At 38.3% G+C, this 27,773-nt stretch overlaps 1 protein-coding gene across 18 annotated transcripts in view; it reads right to left on the bottom strand.

The window, feature by feature from the left end:
- Ppp1r12b (protein phosphatase 1 regulatory subunit 12B) overlaps window positions 1–27,773 on the bottom strand; it is a 230,773-nt gene that overhangs the window by 133,995 nt on the left and 69,005 nt on the right. For 11 of the 18 annotated variants that reach the window (XR_015444226.1, XR_015444225.1, XR_015444224.1 and 8 more), the window contains 5 exons: window positions 25,603–25,806; window positions 24,027–24,109; window positions 22,623–22,748; window positions 19,911–20,093; window positions 15,698–15,880 (listed from right to left, as the gene is read on the bottom strand). Coding sequence is in view for 11 of the 18 variants with exons in the window: in XM_087193894.1 (XP_087050020.1) it covers window positions 15,698–15,880; window positions 19,911–20,093; window positions 22,623–22,748; window positions 24,027–24,109; window positions 25,603–25,806 (779 nt within the window). In the remaining 7 variants the exon portion in view is untranslated. Of the gene's footprint in view, window positions 1–608; window positions 1,334–15,697; window positions 15,881–16,271; window positions 16,973–19,910; window positions 20,094–22,067; window positions 22,109–22,622; window positions 22,752–24,026; window positions 24,110–25,602; window positions 25,807–27,773 lie in introns of those variants that run through there. The other 7 variants (XM_021242355.2, XM_004862210.4, XM_021242356.2 and 4 more) reach the window with 5 other exon arrangements.

The following is a 27,773-nucleotide window of genomic DNA, read 5'->3' as shown; positions in this document are numbered from 1 at the left end:
AGAATATGTAAGATTCAATGATTGTATAGCTTGTAGTAAGCCAACAGCTTTTGCACAGATCCCGTCAACTAGCTTCTTCACTGTATATTTTGTAATTTTCTGCCAAAGGTCAACTCAATTTGCAATCTGCCTTCACCTGTGTAAACCAGATTCTCTGCAACTGCCCAAAACATTTGATATTTTCTCCTTTAAATTGCATATCATGTAATATTTAAGACAAAGAAAGAGAATACAACCACACTTGTGTACTATCACTATACAACTTAAGACTAATAGTAACAATACCAATTACCTCTTAAAAAGAGAATTCGCCTGCTTCTTTGAACTGTCCTCTCTGCTACCCTAACCTCTTGTGTTTGATCATCAGACCGGTGCACGTTTAAATTTATCAGATATACGAAGAAACACGAGAAGCTTCATGGTGGTTATTCTGAACACTCGGCATCTTACTCTCTACCACCTGACTTCTCTCCCGCCATCAACTACACCACCAAAACAATGTAAGCAAACAAGCCAGCATCCCACAGAGCTATCAGGAAAAGGAGAAGAGAACAGAGAATAGAAACAGGAATCTACAATATCAAAACTGTCATGCAAAGAAATTTTACCTGCTGATTCTGCCATTCCATGTCCAGCACTTGCCAGCGTCTCAACTCTGCGCACCAAGTTAGCCTTCAATCGCTAAGAGTGCTACTAAGCTACGGCAGAGGTGTGTTTCATTCCCCGGAACACAAGGACCAACTTCCTGTGCTACTGATTTCCATAAAACCAGGAATTGCAAAGAACTCAACTGCCAGATCAAGTTATTCCAGGTGAGGGAGATCAAGCTACTTCAGCCACACCTAGCCACACACCTGTGCAGTTGCATTCCCAGAAGCCCCATATCAACAAACAGGTGGCCACTCCTCTGGCTATCGTTGCCCAGGAAACACAGAATCCAGTTTATGAGACTGTTAGAAGCAACCTTCTTTTTCTAACATGGGAAAATGAACTGGTAGATGGGAAAGAGGGTAGGGTGAGAGCAGAAAACTTTGATCCCTCCTACATGTTACTAATACTCTGCTCTGAAAAAAGAACCACTTAATCAGAAGGAGATTAACTGTAAAAACATGGCTGATAAGGGCCTTGACTAGAAGGTGTTAGTGACTACTCCTTTACTCTGAAGTGCTAGGGGCTGGGATATCATCAGAGTTTCTGCTATGTCAGGGACAGATTCTTGTCCTTCTAAATGCATGTGTCCTGAGAAGGGGGGAAACTTTTTAAGCCTCCATTCCTGAACCATTATTTGGTATGCTGAAGGTGAAGGCAAGAACAATAACAATGTTTAGCAAGAGAAATACAAAAGATAATACACATTTTTAACCCAAGGCCTTAAATTTTATTGAATTAACTCTTAGCAGAGACCAAGGGTCCCTTCTCAGAGCTGTTACTGGGGCTAAATGATACTGATATTATTTTAAGCAGCTTTATTAAAATATAATTCATATAGCATTAAGTGTACTGTTCAGTGTTTTTTTGTATATTCAGTTATACAGTCAATACCATAACCAATTTTAAACATTTTCATTTTGCTCAAAAGAAATCCTAGCAGAGAGTGGTGGCACATGCCTGCAATCCCAGCACTTGGGATTACAAAGCACAAAACAAAACAAAAAACCCCAAACCAACAAAAACAAAAATATCCTATATGCATTCATTTCCCACTTTGTGTTTTTTTAAATACAGATCTCGGGCATCATTCTCACTGGGCAAATAGTATCACACTGTACCACATTTAAAACAACATCAATTGGAAGATGAACTATTGATTCACTTGCTGTTAAGACAGAAAAAGCAGTGTCAATAAATGTATCACATTCTTTCTCATAACCTTATTGCTTAATAATACCCTGTTTATTTTGAGAGAGGGTCTTGCTATGTAGCCCAGGCTGGCCTGGAATTCATGGCAATCCTCTTGCCTCAGCCTCCTAAGTGCTGAGATTACAGGCATATACCATGACACCCAGCTGTTTTGTTTTTGTTTTGGGTTTTTTTTGTTACCAGGGATCGAATTCAGGTCCTTTTGCTTTATCCCCCAGACCCCAGCTGTTTAATAGTTATTACAAGGTATCTTTTAGACATTTTTATCTGGATACATTTAGGTACAACAACCCACATAACTCAAGGGAAGTAACAATATGAACACCTATGATCAAATTCACATGTGAATTCACATGCAAGACATTCACACATGTGGAATGACAATAAGACAATTCCTGATTGTAGAGATGTTAGAATGTGAAAAAGGTTCACCCAGTATCAACAATATTGACTATTACATAGTACAGAGTGTACTTGGTTACAAAACAACAGAAATTGACCTAATTTAAGCAAGAAAGGAACCTGTGGGAGGGCTTAGTGTTTTTAACACAAAGAACCTGGTGGGTGGGGATAGGAAACCCCCTGCAAGAGTCAACTGCTATCATCATCATGCTTAGCTCACTAGCTGCTGCCTCAAATGAGCGTCCAAGTGCTTAGATTCCTAGACACTTGCTGGTGAGGGAAGAAAAGGCATCAGAAGGTACCTGCATATGGCTGTCACCTACTTGTTACCATGATCGAGATTTTCCCTTAGGGCTCCAGAAAGAAGACTGCAGCATGGATAGCTTTGTAAATACGGACGAATATCATTTTATTGCACTTTATTGTGCTCTGGAGATAATACATATTTTACAAATTGAAGGTCTATGGCAATGCTGCTTATACAAAGCCTCTTGGTGCCACTTTCCCAACAATATGTACTAATTTCATGTCGCTGAGTATGGTGATTAAGTTTAATTGTTGACATGAGTGGCTTGGGAGCTGCCTAGGGGATTACTACAACACACTTCGGGGTATCTGGCTGGGTCATGGAGGCCTGACCTTGCATACTATATATGTGGTTCCTAGTCCTTTCCTCTCTGGTGCTGTTCCCCTGCTTTGCTTCACGGCCACCATGAACTAAGGAGCTTTGTTCTGCCATGCCCTTCTGCCTTGGAGCCAGCTCCTCATGGACTGAATCCTCTAAAACTTTTCCTTTAAGTGGTGGGTATTGGGTGTTGTGCCCCAGTGACAAGAAAGCTGTCGTGTTTTTGGTAATTCTTGTAATATTTCAAACTTTTTCATTATTACTAGGGGATCTGTGACCAGTGATATTTGATGTTACTATTGTGGCTGTCCTCCAGTACCACCAAGTGTCCCCATATAAGACAGTGAACTTAACTGATAAATGTGTGTGCTCTCTCCCCCTCTCCTCAGGCTTCCCTAATCCCTAAGATATAGTAATAATGAAATGAGGCCCATTAATAACCATGAAACAGGCTCTAAGTGTCCAAGTGGAAAGAAGCATCACACATCCCTCACTTTAAGTCAAAAGCTAAAAATGAGCAAGCTTAGGGAGGAAGGCACAGTGAAAGCTGTGCAAAGATGAAAGCCAGGTCTCTTGCACCAAACAGCCAAATTGTAACACAGAAGGAAATGTTCTTGAAGGAAAGGTAAAAGCGCTACTGCAGTGAACCCACAAATAATATGAAACAGCATTATAGCTGATGTGGAGAAAGCTACAGTGGTCTGGACAGAACCTCAACGCCACAACATTCCCGCAAGCCAAACCCTAATCTAGGATAGAGCCTTAATTCTCTTTGAAAGTTAGGATAGGTGAGGAAGTTCCAGAAGAAAAGACTAAAGCTAGATGGATATGATCAAAAATGTATAAAAACACCACATTAAAACCTGATATTTTGTAAAATTAATAGGTACTAATTCAAAAAAAGTCCGATCTCAAGCTGGCAGAGGTTGCTTTATGAGGTTTGGGGAAAGTAAAGGTGAAGGGCAAGCACTGATGGAGAAGCTGCAGTAGGTCATCCAGAGATCTAGCTACAACCACTGCGCAGGTGGCTACATTAGACAGCAATTTTCAGGGTAGATGAAACAGTCTTACACTGAAGAAGATGCCATCCAGGACTTGCATAGTTAGAGAGGAGAAGTCAATCCCTGGCTTCAAAGCTTTTAAGGATAGACTGATCCTTTTGTTAAGGGCGAATGTAAGTGGTAACTTTAAGTTGAAGCCAGTGTTTATTTATCATTCTGAAAATCCTAGGGTCCTTAAGAATTATACTAAATCTACTATGACTAAGTTCTCCAAATGGAACAACAAAGCTTACATGATATCACATCCATTCACAACATGGTTTACTAAATAGTTAAGACTCTGTGAGACCTACTGCTCAGAGAAAAGGTTCCTTTCAAAATATTACTGCTCACTAACTATCCACTTAGTCACCCAAGTGCTCTGATGGAAACACACAGGGAGATCAGTGTTGCAGTCACGCCTGCTAACACATCCATCCCATAGCCCATGGATCAAGGAGTAATGCTGACTGTCAAGTCCTATTATTTATCATAGGGCTACAGCTGCCATCGATAGGGATTCCTCTGATAGATCTTGGCAAAGTAAACTGAAAACCTTCTGGAAAGGATTCACCATTCTATCTATGACTAAGAACACTGGTGATTCACAGTAGGAGGCTGAAATATCAACATTAGCAGGAGTTTAGAAGAAGTTGATTCCAACCCTCATGGGGGACAAGGTTTCAGGTTTTCAGTGTAAGAAGTTAACTATACATATGGTAGGAAAGGGAAAAGAACCAGAATTAGTATAAGTGGAGCCTGAAAACTCCACTGAATTCCTGCAATCTCACAATAAAACTTTAACAGGCAAGGTGTTTTTTTTGGATGAGCAAAGAATATGGTTTTCTCAAATGGGATCTACTTCTGGTGAAGATGACCACTCCTGAAATGACAATAAAGATTCAGAATTTTACATAAACTTAGTTGATAAAATAGCAGCAGGATTTGAAAGAATTTTCTCCAATTTTCAAGATATTCTACTGTGGGTAAAATGTTAGCAAATGGCATCTCATGTGACAAAGATACCTTTTGTGAAAGGAAGAGTCATTTGATGTGGCAAATTTCACTGTCTTATTTTAAGAAACTGCCACACCTACCCCAGTCTTTAGCAACCACCACCCTAATCAGTCAGCAGCCATCAGCAAAAAGATGACAACCTGTTGAAGGCTCAGAGACGTGGTAGTATTTTTTAGCAATAAAGTATTTCTTAATTTAGATGTATACACTGTTTCTTTAAACATAACTCTATTGCACACTATATATAGTACAGTGTAAATATGCTTATATGCTCTAAGAAACAAAAATTGCTTTATTGTCATATTACTTTATTGCAATATTCACCCTATTTTAGTGTTATGGAACCAAACCCATAGTTTCTTGGAGTATACCTGCAATAGATAAGGAGATTGGAGTTAGGATAGGCTTAAATTAAAACACACTCTAACATCTTGAGATATAAGATTCCTGTAGCATGGAGGGTTCTAACAATTAAATAATTAAAACAACCTGAATCTAAAATGGTAGTAATATTTAGTATTTTGGGGAAGAACTTATTTCCAAATGCATTAGCTCTGGAGAAGCTAGGCACAGATCTTAATGAAGGCCAGAAAAGCATTTTACTGATAACAAAAATAACTGACATATATAGATATATATCTGTCTAAACTGTTTTACCATTTGCAAAAGACTTTCACTTAATCTGAATTTTTGTTTGTGTTTGTGTTTTGATTCTGCACAATAAGCCCCATGAGATAGGACTGAGGACATCTGGGTTATCCACAAATTATTTCCAATCCTATCAAGCTTATAAGGTAAGCATTACCATCCCTCTTTTACATATGAGGAATAGGTCAGAAAGGAAACCTGACTCCTGATTTACCCCAAATCATACAGCAAATAAGAGGGTACACTGGAACTCTAAGCTAATCCTGTGCATTTCCTACCAATGCCAGCCTTTCATCACCTTTATCGTCCTTCAGGTAGCACATATCAACACTACGATTTCAAAGCAGACATATTCTGAAGAAAATTATACAGTGGTGCAATATGACGCTGACGGCAGTTTTGTTTGTAAGTTATCTTTCAGCCTGGTAAAGCATCTTGTCATTCCATTACCTGAGGACTGGAGCACAAGAAGAAGATCAGCTTTTTCTTTCTATTCCAGGACTGTTTGGCATTCCACAGCATAAGCCAAATTGTACAAAACTTGAGAGGCTTCCAGAATGGCAACTTGCTAATTATCTGAGCTTTCAGCAACTTGTAATTGTTTTCCTGGTGGAGGAGCTTGCCTTGATGCTGTTGGCTGCTGACTGATTAGAATGGTGGTTGCTGGGCCAGGGATTTAGCTCAGTGGTTCCGCCGCTTGCCTCACAAGTGCTAAGACCCGAGTTTGATCCCCGGTACCAAAAAAAAAAAAAAAAAAAAAAAGGTAGTTGCTGAAGATTGGGGTGGAGGTGGCAATTTCTAAAGACAATGAAATTTGCCAATTGACTCATTCTTCCATGAAAAATTTCTCAGTAGCACAGGATAGCACTGTTTGGTAGTATTTTACTCCCAGCAGAAAGTGTGCCTACTGCCATATACATTTCATGCTCTTCCCATTCAATATTCATACTTAGGAAGAAAGACATTATCTAAGTAGAAAAAGCTTGGTAAATTCAGCATTGCTGCAGACTTTATCAAGAAGATACCCACTTTAGAACAAAAATGAGAAAAATTAGAGGAGTCTGTGGAATCTTTTCTAGGGTGCCTTTTTGAATTGACAATCGACTGCAGCTTCAAATCAGAGGGATGAGTCAAATGATTCCAAAACCAGGACTCCAGGTTTAATTACTTGGTTTAAATTTCTAACATCCCAAAGATGATGCTGAAGTTAATATGCTGACAGCCACACATTAGCAAGATTAACTACCTAGTTTATAAAGACCCCACGGATTCAAGAAGGTTGATAGGTATGGTGCAACCGACTCGGACAGCACTGATCATCTCCTGGCAACCAAAACAGAATTGTATGCAATGTAGGCTACTTAGAAAAGACAAGCAATTTTGGTTTCTTGTGGAAAAAAAGCACTTATAGTTATTTCTATAGAGAAAAGAAAGGACACGCATAAAAATGATGGTTAGGTAAAGGGAAAGGGGAAAAGCTAGAGAAGAAACAAAACAAGAAAAGCAACGGCAGACACTATCAGACTCTAATAATAGCTAAGGGAATTGTTTATATTTTGTTGCTAAGGAAAACTTGAAGCTTTGGAAAATAAACCTAACCATTACACTATGGTGACAGCTGCTGCTCAGCCCTGATACCCTGCAGAGTTATCGGCCAACTGCTTGCCACTTGGCATTCCTATCCTGTTGTCTGCCAGTCGAATCATTCCCTTGATAATCAGATGACCCTGGTGGTTTGTACAGTACCCAGGATAACACAAAGTATGGATGGCAGTGACTACAGTGCCACGAAAAATAGACTGTTGCTTTCTGGAATGCAGATTAAGACAGACTGGCCCCTGAATTAAAACCTTTATTCTGAATGGATACCACTTGAATTCAAAAGAAGAAGTAAGTTTAATAAAGAGGAAAAGGAGGTCTGTTAGATACTCTCCACTGTGCCCTGACTCAACGTGAGACAGTAAGTGAATGACTCTGCACTCCAAGGGCCTCAGAATTCCCATTTGTAAAGAAAGGTGCCTATCTCCTACTTTCCAGCATGCAGAGAGAACATGTCTTAGTGCACTTGAGATTTTCAGGGAGGAAAAAAAAAAAACTTCATAAATCTAAGATCAGGTTTTTCTTGAAAATGGTAGTCTTTCAAAAGTTGTGTTGTGAGCTATATGTGCAAAACCATAAATAATCTGGAATCCTATAAACCTTGGATCTTTGTTGTAGTCAGTCTTCAGTGATCATGGCCATCTCTAAACTTACATCATAAAAGAGAGTATGGTCCCCGAAGTTAATTTTATTTCAAGTTTTCCTGATCCATCCACCCCATTATAACGGTAACACTTCATCATTCCCGAACTTTGGAAAATAGAAAAAAAATATTATCCACAAAAGCCCAATGTTAACATTTCCACGTTTATTACCATTTGGCCTCATAATGTATGCTTTTATATCTAGCTCTGTTCATTTAACAATACATCTATAGTTAACTTAATAAAGATCTATTACCAGAGAGTGTAAAACTGAGACTGATTATTGGCCAAATGGTATGTACACACTCGCTTATCTTCTCTGAGAATAAATCCTTCTCTGAAGAAGAGAGCCAGCTGTGAAATTTAATGGTAAGACCCACTCCCCAGTCCTATTAATAGCCCTAATTACAACAGCAAATGGAGATTACTTCTGAGAAAAGACTTTCCACTGCTTAGATCTCAGTGTGGTCAGTTTCAAAGCTGCATTTATCCCAAAGCTCACTAATTGTTCCAAATCGGACCTGTGAACACGGGCTTCAGGCCTCTATCACTGTTTCCTGGCAGGAGCCAAACTGCTCTCATAATGAGCTTATTACAGAGAAAGCTGCAGCTTCAAAAGAGAATTAGCACCCAGCATGTTCTTTCAGAAGAAAATTTAGCTGTTTCCAAAACATCTGATTTTTTTTTCTTTCAGCTTGTGTTTGTCTAAGGGGGAGAAACTAAGTGGCTTTCATTCTGTAAAGGCTCAAATGATATGTTTTATATGATGAAGTTGTTCCCCTGCTGCAAATCCCTCAGTGGCATTCCATGCTTCGAGAGTAAGATCAAGTTTCTAAGCACAGCACAGACAAATATCTACATGACTTGGTACCTGCCTAGTTCTCCAGCTCCACGATTGCAAAGGGATATCTAATGGAATACCAGTCCTGGGTGTCTATGGGGAGAAACCTATTCTATAGCCATAGAAATTCAGGATGCGCTGCGAATTCTAACAGCCACAAGCCCCATTCTCCACTCCCACCTTCCAAGGAGAAAGGACCCTGAGAAGGCTTCTGGGTGATTCTGTTTAACTTTGTTTAACTCACTTCCTCACAATTTCGTTTGGCCATAAAAGCTTTTTTTCTTCATCTAAATTTATTTTATAAAATCTATTCTTTTATAATGATCTAATTTTTTTTTCAGAAAAGCTGAACTGGCCTTACATTTTCACAGCTTCAGGCTTACTGAACTTGTTTGTTTCTTGGATTTCTTGTGTTAACTCTAAAACATCATCCTATTAGCACTTGGGAGGCTGAGGCAGGAGGATTGCTATGAGTTCAAGGCCAGGCTGAATTACAGAGCAAGACCCTGTCTCAAAAATAAAATAAAATAAAATATCATCCTATTACTCTATCACTATGATACATCCCCAACCCCAGACCCAGTTTCTATGTTAAATTCTTGGCTTGGAATTTCCAAACTATAAGAGTAGTGAAAATTTCTCCCAGATTGCTTTTCTGCCCCTGCCTAGATCTTTGTACAGACTCTCTTCCTTGCCACTTCCTGGAGTCTAGAAGCACTTCTGGAGTATTAATATCCAGTTGCCTTTCAAAATTCAACCATCCACTTCTCATATAGGTCTTCCTGGTCGCCTAACCAGTCTAAGTCAGATTCCCCACCTCTGCACTCCATAGCAACCTAAACATATACATATCTTCATCAGAGCACCTACCAACTGTACTACAATATTTGATTTGCTTGTTTTCCCTCCTATAACAGATAGATTTAAGATCCTCAAGGGCAAGAAAGAGATTTTCTTTGACCTTGTAATCTCAATATTTTTGAGACTGGTACATAACACTCTTTGAATAAATGACTGTTAGATGTTAAATGGGACTCTATTAAGATACAATACTATCGTGGAAAATCTTAGATTTTAAAAACCACTCCTGACTCTTTACCCAAAACAGGACTCTATCGGGCCAGGGATTTAGCTCAGTGGTTCCACCGTCTGCCTCGCAAGCTCAAGGTCCTGAGTTCAATCCCCAGTACCAAAAAGAAAACAGGACTCTATTCAGATACAATACTATTTTGCAAAGGCTTAGATTTTAAAAACCACCCTTGACTCTGTCTCAAAAAAAAATAAAAACAAAATCCAAAACAACAACAACAAAAACCACTCTTGATTAAATACCCAGTCACTCTTAGAGGTATATTTATTTTTAGTGCAGCTATAACTTCTAATAATTATTACCTATTCAAATAATAGTTTGAGGTTGCTACTCTGCATTTAAAATTTTGATTGCATGTTGGTCTGTATCTATGAGTCTGTCTTAATTAGAACATACATCTGGTTTTTAATTTCATTCTGTGTGTTTCTAATGTTTTGTTTTTTATAGCACTGGGGACTGAACCCAGGGCTTTGCACTGAGCTGTATCTCCAAGCTTTTATTTATTTATTTATTTATTTATTTATTTATTGAAATAGGGTCTCACTAAGTTGCCAAGGCTGGCCTTGAACTTGCAATCCTGATGCCTCAATCTTCTGATTACCTGGGATTCTAGTGTGCACCACTGCTCCCAGCTATCTCTGTTGACCATTCCTCAAGGTGATTCACTTCCTCCAATGTTTATAATGTTTTGTGTGAGTTAATTTCTGGTAGGAACTATTTTACAGAAATCTCCTATACCTTGGATTGTAGATGTAGTTGTTAGGGCAGTTTTGAATTTGCTTGTGCCAGGACCCCAGGGTTTCAAAAATGTAGACCTGGCTCCCTCCCTCCCTTTTTCCTTCTTTTCCTTCCTCCTCCTCCTCTTCTTCCTCCTCCTCCTCCTTTTTCTTTTTTTCTTTTTTGGCAGTGCTTGGGATCAAACCCAGGGCCTAGCACATGTTAGGCAAGCGCTCTTATCACTAAGCTACATTCCCAACCCCAGACCCAGTTTCTATGTTAAATTCTTGGCTTGGAATTTCCAAACTATAGGAGTAGTGAAAATTTCTCCCAGATTGCTTTTCTGCCCCTGCCTAGATCTTTGTATAGACCCTCTTCCTTGGAACTTTCTAGAGTCTAGAATCACTTCTGGATAGCGCTTGGAGAATTCTAGTTTGGCACAGGTTTTTTTTGCTTAAATTCTTTTATTGGTACATTTTAGGTATATAATATGTTTACATTTATCATTGGGTCCTTGTACCTGGTACATGATGTATCTTGGTTCTTATTTTTTCCCCATTACCTGTGTGCCCTTCACCCCTCCACCCTTCCCTATTTACAAAGACTTTGTTCCCATTTTTTTCCTTTTCTCATAATTTTTCCTTTCCCTTCTTTCCTCTCCCCTTCCCCTCCAACTTCTCCTACCCCTTTGGATGTTTTCTTCCTATTTCAAATTATCAATTATTCATTTTAATCATTTTAATCCTTATTTACACTTTCACTTTCTCACACCAGAGAAACTATTTGGTATTTACACATGTGTGTCCCATTTATTTCACTTAAGAGGATGGCCTCAATATGCATCTATTTAGCTATAAATGTCTCTAGTTTCTCATTCTTTATGGCTGAGTAGTACTCCATTTTATAAAAAACCACATCTTCTTTACCTAGTTTCCAGTTGATGGGCAATTGGGCTGTTTCCAAGCTTTAGCTATTACAAACTGTGCCGCTATAAACATGGGTGCACATATATCGCTGTGGTATGATTCTTTTAATTCTTTTGGGAAGATACCCAGCAGAGGGATAGCTGGGTCAAATGGGACCTCTAATCCTAGTTTTCTGAGCTATCTCCATACTGATTTCCACAGTGGTTGCACCAGTCTGCACTCCCACCAACAATGGAGAAGGGTTCCTTTCTCCTCACACCCCTGCCAGCATTTGTTACTGGTTGATTTCTTGACAGCAGCCATTCTTTCTGGGGTGAGGTGGAATCACAGTGTTGTTTTCATCTGCATGTCTCGAATGACCAGTGATGCTGAACATTTTTTCATGTTTATTTGGTGCTTTTACTTCTTTGTCTAAGAAATGTCTGTTCATTTCAGATGCCCATTTTTGAATTGGGTCTTTAAATTTGGGGGTTCTGATTTTTTTCAGTTCTTTATATATTCTAGATAGTAGTCCTTTGTCTGAGGTACAGCTGCTAAAAAATTTTTCCCACATTATAGGTTGTTTCTTAGCTCTGTTGGTGGTTTCTCTTGCAGGGCAGTAGGTTTTTAAGAAGATGAGATCCCAGTTGTTGATTCTTTGTGGCACAGGTTTTTTGATACAGGTCTCAGCTTAGCAAGTCCACAGCCTTGTTTTTTTTGGTACCAGGGATCGAACACAGGACCTTGCGCTTGTGAGGCAGGAGTGGCGCCACTGAGCTACATCCCCAGTCCGGCAGCCTTGTTTTGTACACCCACATATGACATTAAAATATGACCTTCAAGACTCTTATATCTACATACAGGTATGAAAACAATCCCGGGACACTCAAACCTCTCTAGTTTTTGAGTTATTTTCACATTTGTCACCCGAGAGTTCACTTTCATTCTTCTGAACTCAACTCAATTTTTCAGTGTTTGTAATGGAAGGAATCCTTGTAAGCTCCATCTACTATGTTCCTGGAACCATCATCTGAAATATATTTTGACCCCATTCACTCTTCTATCATTAGTCCAGTGCAAGTCACTGTTCTCTTTCATGTACTTTTCTCCTGTAACCGTCTCCTCCTTACTGGTCATCTCGCATCCATTCTTATCCATTCTTCCCCCATCCAATTTATATTCAATACTGCAGCCAGAATCTAAAAGCCAAGCCTTGTAATTAAGAAGTTCTTGTTACTTTCTGCTTAAAATCTCCTAGTGGCATGTGACCCAGAGATTCTACTCCTAGGTAGAATATGTCCAAGAGAAATGAGAACATATAGCCTCATAAAAACTTGTATACAGATGTTTATAGTAACATTACTCATAATAGCCAAAAGGTAGAAATCCTCAAATGTCTATTAACTTATGAATGGACAAACAAAATGGAATAGTTTTGGCTCACGAAAAGGAATATAGTTCTAATACATGCCACAACATGGATGAACCTTGAAAGCCTTACACTAAGTGATAGAAGCCAATCACAAAAGATATATTAGTTCCATTTATAGAAAATGTCTAAAATAGGTGAATCTATAAAGATAGAAAAGCAGATCAGTGTTTGCTTAGGTCTATTGGGAAAAAGGACATTGGGGATGATAACTAAAGGGTATAGGATTTCTCTCTGAGGTGATAAAAATGTTCTAAAATTATCTGTGGTAATAGTTGCACATATCTATGAATATACTAAAAATCAACAAATTATCAGTTTAAATAAGTGAATTTCTTGGTGTGAGAATTATATCTCTATAGAGCTGTTAGAAAAATTCTTCCAGTGGCTCCTAATGGTTCTTGGCATGTAATCCAAAACCCTTATCATGGCTTTCAGACCTTGCACTATATAGCTTTCGCCTACTCTTCAAGCCGCATCTTGGAACACTAGTTCCCCAACTCTGCACTTAGTAGCGATGGCTTCTTTCAGTTTCTCCAAAGACCAAGCACCTTCCCACCTTACTGTCTTGACAACTGTCGTAATTCTGTTTGGAAATCTCTTCTTCTCTTCACCTGTTATCTATCCTACAGATCTCGGTTTGATCTGGTTTGGATATCACCACCTACGAAAGCCTTCTTTGACTCCCCAAGAAGGAAGGACGTCTTCTATAAGCAGGTATTTTGTAACACACCATCATAACTGCTCACACTACTTTTTTTCTGGTACAGGTGAAATACAGCTTATCAAAATACTTGGGACCAGAAGTGATTCAGATATGACTTTTTTTCAGATTTTTGAAATATTTTTATACACATAATGAGATATCTTGAAGAGGAGACCTAAGTCTAAACATGAAATTCACTTATATTTCATGTGCACCTCATACACTTATTCTGAAGGTAATTTTATATAATATTTTTAACAATTTTGTGCATGAAACAAAGTCTCATATTATTCACTTCTAGTATTACATTGGTATTCAAAAAATTTTGGAATTTGGAGTATTGTGGACTTTGGATTTTCAGATCAGGGATGTTCAACTTGTAAATATTACTTGTTTAATTATTGTCTAACATTTTCATTAGCATATATACTTCCCAAGGTTTCATCTATTTTTCTGCTTTGCTTATGCATCACTTGGGCCTATTATTGTACCTAGTGCTCAATAAATATTTTGAAATGAATGAAATTTAGTATGTAATGTGACTCAATCCAACAGCTCTTTATCCACCATCTTCCTATATCTTCTGTCATTCCTAAAATGCACTTATCATGACCTGTACCTGACATACTATGTTTCTTTATTCTTATAACTGCTGCTTCTTGAGAAAATATCTCCTAGTAATCCTATGTGGCACATGGAAGGTACTCAATAGATATTTGTGGACTGAATAAAACTTCTGAAACAAAATCAAAATATGCAGGAGGTACTATCTTACCGATTATCTTATAAAAGTCCCAGAAGGCAATAACCATAGAAGTTTCTGTAAATAACAGCTCATGTAACTAGGTACTTAATAAGGCAGTTTCATAACAAACCTGATTTCCTCGTTCTTTCAGGGCTTGTGATTTTCATGATGAATTTAACTTGTTTCACTTCTCATTTCAAACAGACTTTTTGGAAGAAGTTTTATAGGCTAATGAAAAGATTACTTTTGTGCTTAGTTTCTAGATGAAACTAAGAATACGTATATCACATCTGAACTAGTGACTACACGGCATTCATTACTCAAGATTGATTCATTAACATTTCTTTGACTAGAAGCAAATTAAGAGAACAACTGTTGTCCTGAGTTCGATCCCCGGTTAAGAGAGAGAGAGAGAGAGAGAGAGAACAACTGTTGACTCTAAAACCAGTTAGCCCAGAAAACTGGTTTAATTCAATTTTAATATAAAGAAATGATAAGAAAAGGAGGAAAAATAAAGAAACAGAAAAATACGATATTCCAACTCACTTAACATCTCCCTTCCCTTTCTTCTTAAAATGTGTTTTAGAGCTGTCTTCACAATTAACACATTAACTAAGAAATTTAAGTTTTATGTAAGAACTCATAAATATAAAACATACTTATAAGTGTAAAATCTCATTCTTTCAGATATTCAAAATAAGTCAAATTGAAATCCAAAGTTTTATAAAATAAGATTTCACCTCTTTTTCTAGTCTTAAAAAGGGATAATTATAGCCTTAGGCTTCAAGTCTATCTGAAACTCCCAAATAGAATCCATTCTGTTTTATACTTCAAGAGGAAAAAAATGGCCTGTTCTCCTTTGGCCACATATTTCAAAGATCTCTTAATCCTGACAATAAAAAGTTCTTAGATTCTACCTTAAATATCTCTTATGTTAATCTATAACTGCTCTCTTATAATTTCTCTTTAAAGAAATTGCAGAATAGCCAGGTACTAAACTTCTGCCATAGCATCAGACATTAATTTCCTTTTCTGGTGTTCTCAAATTAATTAAAACTATATCTGCCTGCCTCATTTCTTTGAGCCATTTATCATACCATGACTTTGCTTCCAGAGAAGTCATCATGGACTACCCAGAACAAAAGATTTTCCTCTGTGCTGCAGGTTCCCCAGCACAAATGCAAAAATAATGCCTGACAACTGTCTCTCTCACAAGAAAAAGAGAAAAAAACGTCTGTCTATACCCATAGTAGAATAAATACTTATGTTAAATAATCAGAAACAATTAAGAGCTGCGCCAACAACCTCCAGGGGGCCAAAGACAGAATGCAAAGTAAAATTAAGATCTATTTCCATACTTTATTTGATATCAGGGAAAACACTTCATGCTGCTCCTTTACCCCCTACTTCAAAGCAGAGCCTAACATACCTCCTCTTCTCCCTGGCTTCCACAGAGGAATCTGCTGCAGTAGATGAGGGTACTGTGACAGCTGTGACCCCATTGGCAGTGCCAGGTGGAGGGCGATTGGTGATCACGCTGAGCGGAGTACTAGCAGAGACACTGTCTGCTGTTTTCTCTGCTGTTGAGTCACCTTGTGATTTGTAAGGAGTCCTGAAATAAAAAAAATACATGAGCAGAAAGAAAATGGTCAGGCATGCAACACAACAAAGGACTGGCTCAGAGAAAGGATGGTTAGAGATAGGTCTAGCTAGAGAATCTTCTTGCTCTCATTTTATTTGTTGGTTCATTAATTCTGAGCTCTTAATCTCAGAATAGTATGACTGCACATTTAGTCTGGCATACTCTGCCTGAGGATTTATATGAGAAATATTTTTGTTGAGATTAAAAACCAAACAAACAAAAATAAGCTATGGCACAAAGCAAGAAAATGACATATGCAAAAGTGCTTTAAATGACTCCTCGTTACAATCTGGCTTCCCTCCACACATGCACACAGAGACAGCGTCTCTCTACACATGAAAAAGGCACTGAGGTCACTTACGATGTCAGTCTCCACCTGTCCCTTAATTCTTGGCAGTGAGAGTCTTTCTGGTAGTCCTCAGCCTAGATCTGATGACCATCTTCTTGGATTATCCATTTGAAAAATACTCTACAACCTCAGTATGCTTAGCTCTCCCTCACCTAGTTTAGCAACTGCAGTCTCTTTCCATTCAAACAAATGCTTCATTTCTACATTCAGAACTCCGTAAGTGAGAAACTGAAACAAAAACCAAATAGGATTCTACATGTAACCCTAACTGCAGACTTTTCAACCGCAAGCTGTATAATTAAACTCATTTATGTGAAAACAAGATCTTTGTTTCTTAACAAAGAGTAAGGAGCAACCATTGGCTCTCCACCCGAAAAGCTATCATTTGTGATGTCACAGCTTGTTGCTGGGGTAACAGAGATCCAAAATTGATACAGTACTCACAGAGATGGGAAAAGCAATGAAAAGCGTGTTAAAAAATCTGTTTTTCACCTGACAGTTATTACCAGAAATGTGTATGTACAAGTAGCTGCAAGCTCGCTTCCAAATAATCGCTAGTAGAATAAAGCATAAAGGAAATAATCAGATCCAAACCCAAACATAGTACCTGCATACAAATATGAAATTGGAATGCTTTTAAAGATAGAAGTAGTACCCAAAACATATAAGCTACTTATCCAGAAGCAACTAATAACTCAGAATGAAATTTTATACTCATTTTCTAATTTAAAAATTGAAGGTAAATAATTTCTCAGATTTATTAGTCTATAAGAAATACTAATAAAATTACCCAGAAACACAGCTACAAAAAATTATCCAAGGCAGGTATGGTGGTGCACACCTATATAATCTCAGGACTTGAGAAGCTGAGGCAGGAAGAACACCACGAGTTTGAGGCCAGCAGGCCAGCGTGGGCTACTTAGGGGGCTACATAGCAAGACCCTGTCTTAGAAAACAAACAAACCAACCAACAAACAAACATGCAGAGCCAGGTGTGGCAGCATGTGCCTATAATCTCAGTTACTTGGAAGGCTAAGCCCAAGAATTCGAGCCCATCCTGGCTACAAAGCAAGACCTCATCTGAAAAAACAAAACAAAACAAAAACAAAAACTTTTATATTAAAACCTTATCTGGGGCTGGGGATTTAGCTCAGTGGTTCCAATGCCTGCCTTGTAAGTGCAAGGTCCCGAGTTTGATCCCCAGTACCAAAAAAAACCAGACACAATAATTTTTAAAAATGGAAACAAAGTCTTTGTAAATAGGGAAGGATGGAGGGGTTGAAGGGAGGGCAGGGGAAGGGGGAAAAAATAAGAACCAAGAGAGTATGTAAAGGTGCATATCTCCAATGATAAATGTCATTATATTGTACACCTAAAATGTACCAATAAAAGGATATACAAATAAATAAAACATCTGAAAAAATTTTTTTATTTAGTTTAACAACATGTTTTGGTCTATCTACAATTTCTTAAAACTGTTGAAATGCAAGAGGTTTTAGGTTTTATTTTACAATAGGTTTTTTACTATTAAAATTTGAAATGTGGTGTAATTTCTTTTACTATGTACTAGAGATCAAACTCAAGGCCTCATAATCGCTAAGCAAGTGCTCGCCTACTGAGCTGTGTTTCCTAGCCTGAAATATACTATGATTTTACAAGCAGATTGTTAGGAGGAGAATAGCATAGACTCCAGATCAGGGATCAAAGGCTGTACACTGGAGTAGAATAAATGTGGAAACACTTGAAATCACATTTAAGCCAATTTAACTCTCTAATCTCTTCATCTATAAAACAGGGATAACAGTGTCCTAACATTCAGAGTTCTTGTGAAAATTAAATAATGTATGTAGAACATCTAACATAGTGCCTGGAAGAAAATATAAGCTCATTAGAAACAAAATAGTGACAAAATAGTTAAGAGCCTGAATGGCCAAATCCAGATTCAGTCCTGCTTGTTTCTCATTAGCAGTGATCCTGGCTGCTGATTAGGCTTTGGGTCTGTCTCCTCATCTATAAGGGAAGATCATATACTGGGGAGTTTTTTTTCTGAGACTATAATAAAATAGCTAATTGCCTACCCCACATCTACTGTCCCTTTTTTCCTTACTAACAAAATCCTCTCATTACTGAGAGCAATAGTGTTATCTATTAAAAATCCACATTTCCAAAGTCTCCCTGAATGCTGGAGGTATTCAAAAGGGAGGAATAATAGAAAACTAGAATTCCTGAGAAAATTCTCAGTTCAGAGGCATCTTCCCTTGCTTGTGCTTCCTGCCTAGAATGTAACCTTATGGCTAGAGCTACAGCAGTTATTTTGGACCATGAAATAAAAGCCCTGAAATAAAGACTGCAGAGCAGCAAGACTAAGAAAAACTGGATCCTTTAATGACTTTGGAGCTACTGTGCAGCCCTGTCTATTTCTGAACTTCCTTAAGTGCAATAAATAAAATTTTTGTCTTATGTGGATTTATTATTATGTGTAACTAACCCAAATCCCAATGTAATTTTTGTATAGTAACCTAATGCCTATCATGCCACAGGATTCAACAAATGAGAGCTGTATTTATTTTTACCCACTTTCAGCTCTTAGCAGTTAATCAAGAACTTCTGTGTGTTTGTTTGTTCATCTATGATGCTAATATTTACCATGTCTACGCAGCTGAATCATTATAAATTTCTACCCAATCACCTGTCATAAGCCTGTCCCTCCTAAGTAACTAGATTATTATAAGAATATAATTAATTTCTACATAATTATACAGTGTTATTAAGAATAAGCCATCACAAATCTATCCTTCCTGGGCAAATTAATGATCCCTACTTGTTTTATAAAGGCAAAGAAACCTAGTAGACGGACAAATATCAATCAAGTACCACCATAACTGGTGTTCTTGCAACAATACTATCATTATAAACATTTTTTAAATTTTCTTTGTGTCAACTGTAGGGACAAGATCCACAAAATCCATACCCCAAAAGCAAAAAGGCATCTGACCACATGAAAAGGATTAAAAACCACAGTCAAGACTGTAGTTAAAGTCCTGCTCTACTTTCACAATGGGTCTCTGCCCATGCTACTCTCAGATGAACTAGGAACAAAGCAGACACTGCTCCCAGAACACAGGTGAGACAAACACAAATCTTTCCCTTCCCACAGCCTTTCCAGAAAAATACTTTCATTGGCTGGGAATCCTCCAAAAGGTGTAACAGGCTTTTGGAACATAAGTTAGCTTTCCTTGTGATTTGGGTTTCTATGTCATCTTCCAAATGACTAAATACATGAGATTTCCACTTATACTCAGTAAAGTTAATATAAGTAAAATATAGAAGTATTTTTAATGTTTAATTTTCTACAACAGGTTTGACCCTTAGTTATCACAACTGGTAAGGATGTTAAGGAGATGAAAGCAGCAATGCTAAGTTGACCCCTGAACACCAAGTACAATGATACATATTCTATTTTATTCAATAAATAATTGTTGATTGACTATTGAAAGCCAAACCAAAGCACCTTCATTAAATTCTGGACATTTTCACAGGAATTCAAACTTGGTTCTAGAGTGACAAAGCCTCTTTGGTTCAAATCCCGTATGTGTTCCCAGAGGCATTAACTTTGATTAATTCAACTCAAATGGCTCCAAGAAGCCTTACCTGCCAAGTTGTACTGATGCAGTAGTGTTTACACTGATTGGTGCAGAGCAAGAAGAGGCATGTTGCCACTGGCTGCCCAGAGAGGTAGATGAACCAATGGTAATGGGTGAGGTAGCAGGAGATGAATTGCGATTGGCTGAAATGTAGGGACTTGTGGGGTCACTACTTCTACCAAATGAAGCACTGCAAAACATCACACAGTCACTTTCTTCAGGACATGCTGTTTACCCACCATTTTCCCAGCACCACCTTCCCACCCAGATTGTGCACTTAAAAGGAATGTAGACCAAAGAGAAGGTATGACGACTGGGAAATGGAGTGATCAACTCCAGCTGGAGCTGGGTCACTGGCAGCAAGCAGGAAATCATCCATCACTCTCTGAAGGATGATCTTTTGGTTAATCACTCAAAGAAGTGAAGGAGGAGAGATGATATGTAACAAGAGAAATCAGGAAAGTGGAATATATGATAAGGTAGAAGCTAAGAAAGGGAAATAATAGGAAATAGAATAATTTTATTAGAAAACAATAATTCCCTACAAGGCAAGGCAAAAAATCATGCAACCCCAAATGTCTACCTGATGCAGAAGTAGCACTGCAAAAGTGAAAGTAAGAACAGAGAATTTGGAGACGTTTTAGAGATTTAAATTAAGAAGTGGAGAAGAGTAAAGAAGCTCTGTGAAATAACGGCCCTACTGACTGCAGTTATTTAGCTTAAAGCAAAAAATGCCTCTGGGAGTACTTAAAGTTTTAAATTGAGAAGGCAATGATGTATGGGCAATAAAAGGCACCTTTCCTTTATTTCAACAAAAGACAGATAAGAACCATCTCAATTGTAGCAAAAAATTTGGGTTAGATTTTTAAAAAATACTTCCTATCATTGTAATGAGATACTTGAGGGAGAGATCAAAATAAACTCCAAGCCTACTCTGGGAAGGAGGTATTTTACTGGGCCATTTGAAATGAATTCCTTATCTGCCTACAGATAAAGAGGTGACATAGAAAATAGAAGGTATGCCAGGGCTTGGCACAGCTGGGGAAAGACAAAGTCCTATTTGTACTTTCTTTTTAAAAAAGATGATAGCATCTAATTTTTCTTCTTGAAAAGATCATAGGATAGGATTTTATAAAATCAAAAAGTACCTTAGGGTTACAGAAGACGAGCTTTGGATATTCTAGGTTTGAAACAAACTGTAGATATTTTCTCAAAAAGTGCTCATATAATTAAGCACACTTTCCACCCTAAATAGAGGCAGCCCTGCCCTCCTCTCTTTACCATAACTTTACCGAACTATGTCTGTTAAACCAAAAACCACTCAACTCATTTGCTGACAGTCTGGGTCATGAAAATCAACTACTTCACCACAAAATAACTCCATGCCTAGAAGTTAAATGGCAGCTTTCTCCTTCCTAGATCTAGAATATTGTTTGCTCATCCTATACTCCACTGAAGGGAATAATAATGTATCTAGGTAAACCAAATCCTTTGCCTTTAAGATAAATAGCTGATAGCCTCATAAAGTCAAAAGCATATGGTTTGCATAATGAAGAGCTAGTAAGATCACTGAACTATACTTGTCTACTTTCAAAGTTGAGCCCTTTCTTTCCTTTTTTTTTTTTTTCGGTACCAGGGATCGAACTCAGGACCTTGCGCTTGCAAGGCAGGCGCGATGCCACTGAGCTAAATCCCTGGCCCAGTTGAGCCCTTTCTTACAGGATATACCTGTAGAACTGAAGAACATTAAAAGGCAATAGTACTTGTTTCTTTTATAGCTTATTATTTCCCATGTTCAAACTATTTGACAAGAGTCTTCCTGTCAAATGGAAATAAGTTTTGATGCTAAACAGCTAATCTGTTCATACAGTCTATGGCCAAAACCTGCTTCTAAGGTAGCCAGCCAACCAGTCATCTAGAAAACCTAGTGACGAAGACATGAAGAGGCAGTTTTGAGGGGGTAAGTGGAAGTGAAGAAAGAATTGAAAATAAGCAATGAAAAACAGATTCTTCCACATCAGCAGCAAAGTTCAAACTAAAACATTAAGCATATCTTTTAGCTTAATGGTTCTGGTGAAGGTGCTTTGCTTGCTGGGTAGTACATGGCAAAGAAAATAATTGCAGAAAAGGGAATACAGATGAGAAAAGAAGGAAACCCATGTACCTTCTCTGCATCAAACTTGCGAGTTTCACATCTTGATGGATCTGAGGGCCATTAAAGTCATAAAAAAAAATAACTCAAGTCCCTAAATTAGTAGGCTTCAATATGAAATGTATTTAATGCAACAGAAAACTGTTCCCACTTCCCACCCCTCACCACCCTACAGTGTCCCCCCTTCCTCCCACAAAACTATAACCTGAGACGGGAACTACTCTAGATTTAGTAAAAGGACAGCCAGCTACTTGGACAAGGGTGTTTTAAATTCAGTCTTGCCCAGAGATTACTAGAAGTCACTTCTGATTGAAGATTTTAATAGGACTGAGAGGATGGAGTATAAAGTCAGGTCTGTGGTGAGAATTTGGAATTAGATTACTTTAATTCAGTTATTAAAAGAACAAAGAAAGTTTAATTTTAAATTAGTCAAGATGTTAATTCCAAGAAATCTAAAAGGAATTCATTTGCTGATTCATTTTTGATATTAAAAGGCATGCAATCATTACCCAGATTTCCACGGCCAGAGTGAAGGAAAATGATCTCCCGCCCCTCTGCACCTGGTACCTTTTCAAGTAGGTTGACACATAGGTGGAAGGAGCAACTGTCTGCGGGGTTTCACTCCCCTTTGTTTCATCCCTCCACAGCTGCCGAGTGTAGGAGCCACTCCTCACCAGATTCACAGCTGACTCTCTGTACAGCATGAAGGAAAACAATCAAAGCACTGATTTCCACTACCCATTTTGTTCATAATATAATACAAGCAGGAAGAGAAGAGCCAGTAGCAAACTATAACAAAGTTAAAGTAGTAGATATATCTTTTGAGTGATTGTATGTTGTGTATACATATTTTTTTTTATGGACAAAGGTTAAGTATTACTGTCTGCTTTCTTCTGTCAACTTCAAAGCCAGCTAATTTCAATGGGTACCAAATTTCTTATATCAAAGCCTTCAGTCTTTTGTAATGAGAAGTCACTTTTGTTCCTTGTTTACAAAGCACCTTGTAATCAGTCCCTAGTAATTGGTTGCTCACAAGAAGAGAAAGGGTTGATGAGAGAGATGCAAAAGGCTGTCACCATGGAAAGAGGTTACTACAGAAGGGGAATGGGATGCCTCTTCAGCATTATAAATGACAAGGCATCCAGGGAGGGGCAGTAGGTGAATTTCAGATCCACGATTGATAACTCAGGGTCTTTGCTGCAAAGTCATGGGTCTCCAGGCTCCACAAGGTTGTCTAGAACTGTTCTCAAACTTTAATGTGCATTTGAATCACCTAGGAAATTCTGTCAAAATGCAGCCTCTGATTCAGCAGTTCTAAGAATGGGCCCGAGGTATTGTGGTTCTAACATGCTCCCAGCTGCTGGCAAGATGGCAGGCTGGACGACAACCTCAAGAAGAAAGGTTCTAGATTAGGTTGTGCCCTGAGATGTAGTAAAACTTCATAATCTCTATGTTCATTTTAACTAATGAGGAAGCTTTAAATTTTATCTACGTACAAATTAGAAGCTGATCAATTCAAGTGTATGATATTTTTGTATTTACTATACGGTAGATAGTACGCTAGGCACTAGAGGTCCTTGAGAAACCAGATAGACAGGCCGGGGATTTAGCTCAGTGGTTCTGCCTCCTGCCTCACAAGCACAAGGTCCCAAGTTTGATCCCTGGTACCAAAAAAAAAATAAGAAAAAGAAACCAGATAGACATAGACCCTACCTTTCTAGAGCCTGCTGTGGACTAAAATTAACCCTCACTCGGAAGGATCAGGGGAGACATCTCTAAGCTATGATCAGAATTTGAAGGATGAAGAATGCAAGCAAGACAATCAGGGCTGGGAGGTATTCTAAGCAAAATGAACAAAAAATTAATAATGTGCTAAGGGCACCTAGGGAAAAACGGCAGAGGGGAATGGCCAGGAGATCACTATGTCAGAAGAACTAAAGGGAACCATCTTTTAGTTTGTATTATGATTACCTGTTCTCCTTTTCTTCGATGTCACTTGTGCTACTGAGCCTTCGGGGTGCTAGAGAACTAAAATAGCTTTTATTTTCTCTTTCCTGTAAATAAAAATAAGTAAAGCATAGTGACATAGCATATATCATTTTAGGTAAAAAAGCGGGACTTAATATACCCACAATAATATTACATCTGGATTCAATAATAATCCCATTTAGAGTAGTATTACACAAATATACTTTCAAAAGCCTATTCCTAATTTTCCTCCATTAAAATACCCTATGTAGGGAAATAATTCTCATGGGGAAAGTCAGATGATCCAAAAATGAAAAGAGTACACAAATTACACAAAGCAGCAGCTCTGCCAAGAGAGAAGAGAAACCTCTGAAAAGCCACAAAGGGCTCTACTCTAATGTTCTTGATGAAATAAGCCTGATTTAGTCTCCAGCATCTTCTCCTGAAATGCAGCTTCCTTTGGGACATGCGAAATAAATATACTGCAGACTTATCCAACCAATAGGCCTCACTTCTTCAAGTAGTCTTAAGAAATGCAGATAAAGACCCTGATGAACACAATCATTAAGTACTGCAAATATGTACCAACAAAAATTCTTTTACAAGATAGAGCAAGAGGCCTATGATTACAAGGAAGACCTGACCCAGAGAAGAGCACCAAGCAAGCCCTACAAAATCTGAAAACAAATTCATCTTAAATGAATACATGGATGAACCATTTGTAGTTGTACTTCTATGAATAAAAAATTACAAGTTTAAAATCTTTAAGTAAATGCTAATGTACCCAAACTTCATTAGGATTCAAAGCCCAACTATGCAACTTTGCTTCTCAACATCAAAGGAGTAAATTTCTGTGACTGGTTCAAAAGCACCATTGGGCCATATCCACTTTTTTCATATCCATTGTTTTGCTTTATGTAAGAGGTTAAATACAATTGAACACAAGGTAAGCCAAAAGAAATCATATTTAAAGCTTATTTTTTTCTGTTTTGCCCAGCTAAATAGCTACCTAAGTTATCAATGTGCCTGTCTCCCTTTAAAGTCTTTGTACTTCCACAATAAACTTAGGGACTAGAAAATACTTTATCTGTTCCCAAGATTGACTTTTCATGAATGTTGTGATTTATATCTAGATGTCTCCCAAGGCCTCATGTGCTCATAGGTGGGGCTTTGGGAGTGATTAGATCATGGGTGTTGATACTGGATCATGGGTATGTGATACTAGATTAGTCTTCTGATTGGCTTAGCATAGTTCTGGGGTGTGGATGATGGACTTACCAAAGAGGAAAGACCCACCCTGGGTGTGGGTGGCACCAACCGATAGGCTTGTAGCCTGGATGGAATAAAAAGGGAAGGAAGAAGGAAGTCTCACTGCTTTTTGCCTGCCATGTCCCTCTGCCATGCCAAGGTCTTGGAGCCAGCTGTCTATGGACTGAAACCTCTACAAACTGTGAGCTAAAATAAACCTTTCCTCCTTAACTTGTGGGTGTTGGGTATTTTGTCCCAGCAACAAGAAAAGTAACTAAGACAATGGAATAAAACTGCCTTGGGATTTCCCCACACCCCACTCAAACCACACCTTATCTTTGTTGTCCAGAAGAGCAGAGATCCGAGGGCTTGAAGAGGAACGGTAGATGGAGGAGCTTCGGTCCCTTAAAGCATCCCTGGAATTGGCCACTTCACTCAGCATGTTGTGGCTGCCAGTTTTTCTGAGTCCCAATCTCCATGAAGAAGGAGATTCATCTTTGGCCTCTTCTGGCTTGTTAAAAAGGCTGGAGGAGAACTACGAAGGGAGAGGCAGAGAAGAGAAAAAAAGAAAAGCCCTAATGATGCTTTCTGTTTCAGCCTAGTTGCCTTTTCCACACTTAAACCAGGTTCAGTGAGGCAACACAAAAGGCAGTACCAAAAGAACAAAACCATGGCAGGCTTTCTGCCAACATGCTCTCTTCACCTGGCAGGCACTAGTCACCCCTCAAGGCTCTGTTTCTCTCTAAGTCAGAAATAGCCTGATTCTTTTCATGGTGCTCCTACCTGACAGACTTGCTCTGAGAAACAAAATGCTATTTGCTCTCCTTATTCTATTAGTACTGACCTGGAGCACCAGGAAGCTGTGTTCTGGAGGGATATCTTCTCCTGCCTTATTGGGTAACAGGAAATAAAATACTTTGCTTCTCTAGGTCTCAACATGTTCATCTGTAAACTGGTGTTAATGAGCTTAATTCCTCCCTAGAATATGTGGAATCTGAGAAAACAAGATAAGCTAACATATAAACATGTCCGAAGGTACTATATGGGATAAGTTGATTTACGTTAATGCTAATAAAAAATACTAGCAGCCACTCCACACAAATTGTAATTGCTAATCTCAAGAAAAAAAAACCTTATCTGATGTTGGGTAGCAGTTCTAAGACCTTTAGATTTCACTGAACACAAAGCTTAAGAAAAAAATTTAGAAGTCAAGGTCATCTTTTTTTATTATGCCTACAGAGAACATTTCCCAAAAAGATGAACAACATACCACCACAGTAACTGCATTAGAAAGAATAATATCAGAAAAGAAAGCTTCAGGGCTGGGAGTATTGCACAGAGGTAGAGCATTGGCCTAATATATGCAAGGACCTGGGTTAAATCCCCAGCACAGAAGAAAGAGAGAGGGAGGGAGAAGGGAGGAAACCAGCTAGCTAGGTAGCTAGCTAGCTTGCTTTGTGGAACGTTTACAGTGTCTTTAATTGTAAACTAGGGAAACATCATAAACTAGCATTAGCCCAAGGACCACTCTGTGGTATAATTGTTCTTTGAAATGTCAACCAGCAAACAGCCCTTTCATAGTGTGCGGGGACCTTTGCAAGAAGGCTTCAGTTGTTCTCCAATGGCAGCCATCTCCCCTGCCTGGTACAGTGAAAACACTGTAAACTGTTACATCACTCTCTCCAAGTCACAGATTCTTCTCATCAAGCATCAGAATATAGACACTTATGTGCTCCTTCCCTTTTATAAGATACCTGATTCCAAGAGGAAGCTTTTCCTCTTTCCCAGTATTATTCTGACAAAGTGGAATAATTATTGTGTGTGTGTGCCTATATTTTTAAAATTTAGTATTTTTTTTAAAAAAATAGGAAGTCTTGTCATATCTGGAAGTAGTGGCGGTATATGAGGTCTGAGAAAATGACCACATATCAGCCAAGGACTGCATTCTACCTGAAATCTGCTCAGTGATTTACAACAATGCTTCTAGGAATAAACAAGTAACCAGTAACTTGGTCCCTCATTTCCACAAGGATGCCATTAGACCATCTTTCCAATTCACAAGGAACTTAGAAGATCAAGTTAATGTCCCTAAAATTTAACACCTCTAAAATTGGTGCACTTTTCAACAACTTCATTCCAAAGAATTCAGATCTGTTTTTAACATCAAAACTAATTTTATACTTTGAGGAGGTAGGGTCTCCTTCGAACTTTGTCTCGCTGGCCTACAGGTTCTCTGAGGCCTGCATAAAGCTGGAGCAGGAAGTGCCTCTGGTATTTCAACAAGTTCTTTCTATTTCTGCCCTCTAACCATCAAAGTATAAAGACTACTCATGAAAGTAAAGAGTTAATAAGAAGTTGAAAGAGGAGAATAGTCATCAAAACAGGGCCGGGGATTTAGCTCAGTGGTTCCGCTGCCTGCCTCACAAGCCTAAGGACCTGAGTTCGATCCCTGGTACCAAAAAAAAAAATAGTCATCAAAACAATTTAATCTAGATTCTGTAT

The sequence above is a fragment of the Heterocephalus glaber genome, unplaced genomic scaffold, assembly GCF_053883595.1.
Source record: "Heterocephalus glaber isolate CG9 unplaced genomic scaffold, H.glaber_assembly_v1.0 deba00001600, whole genome shotgun sequence".
Taxonomy (NCBI): domain Eukaryota; kingdom Metazoa; phylum Chordata; class Mammalia; order Rodentia; family Bathyergidae; genus Heterocephalus; species Heterocephalus glaber.
This window is presented reverse-complemented; position numbering and strand designations above follow the sequence as displayed.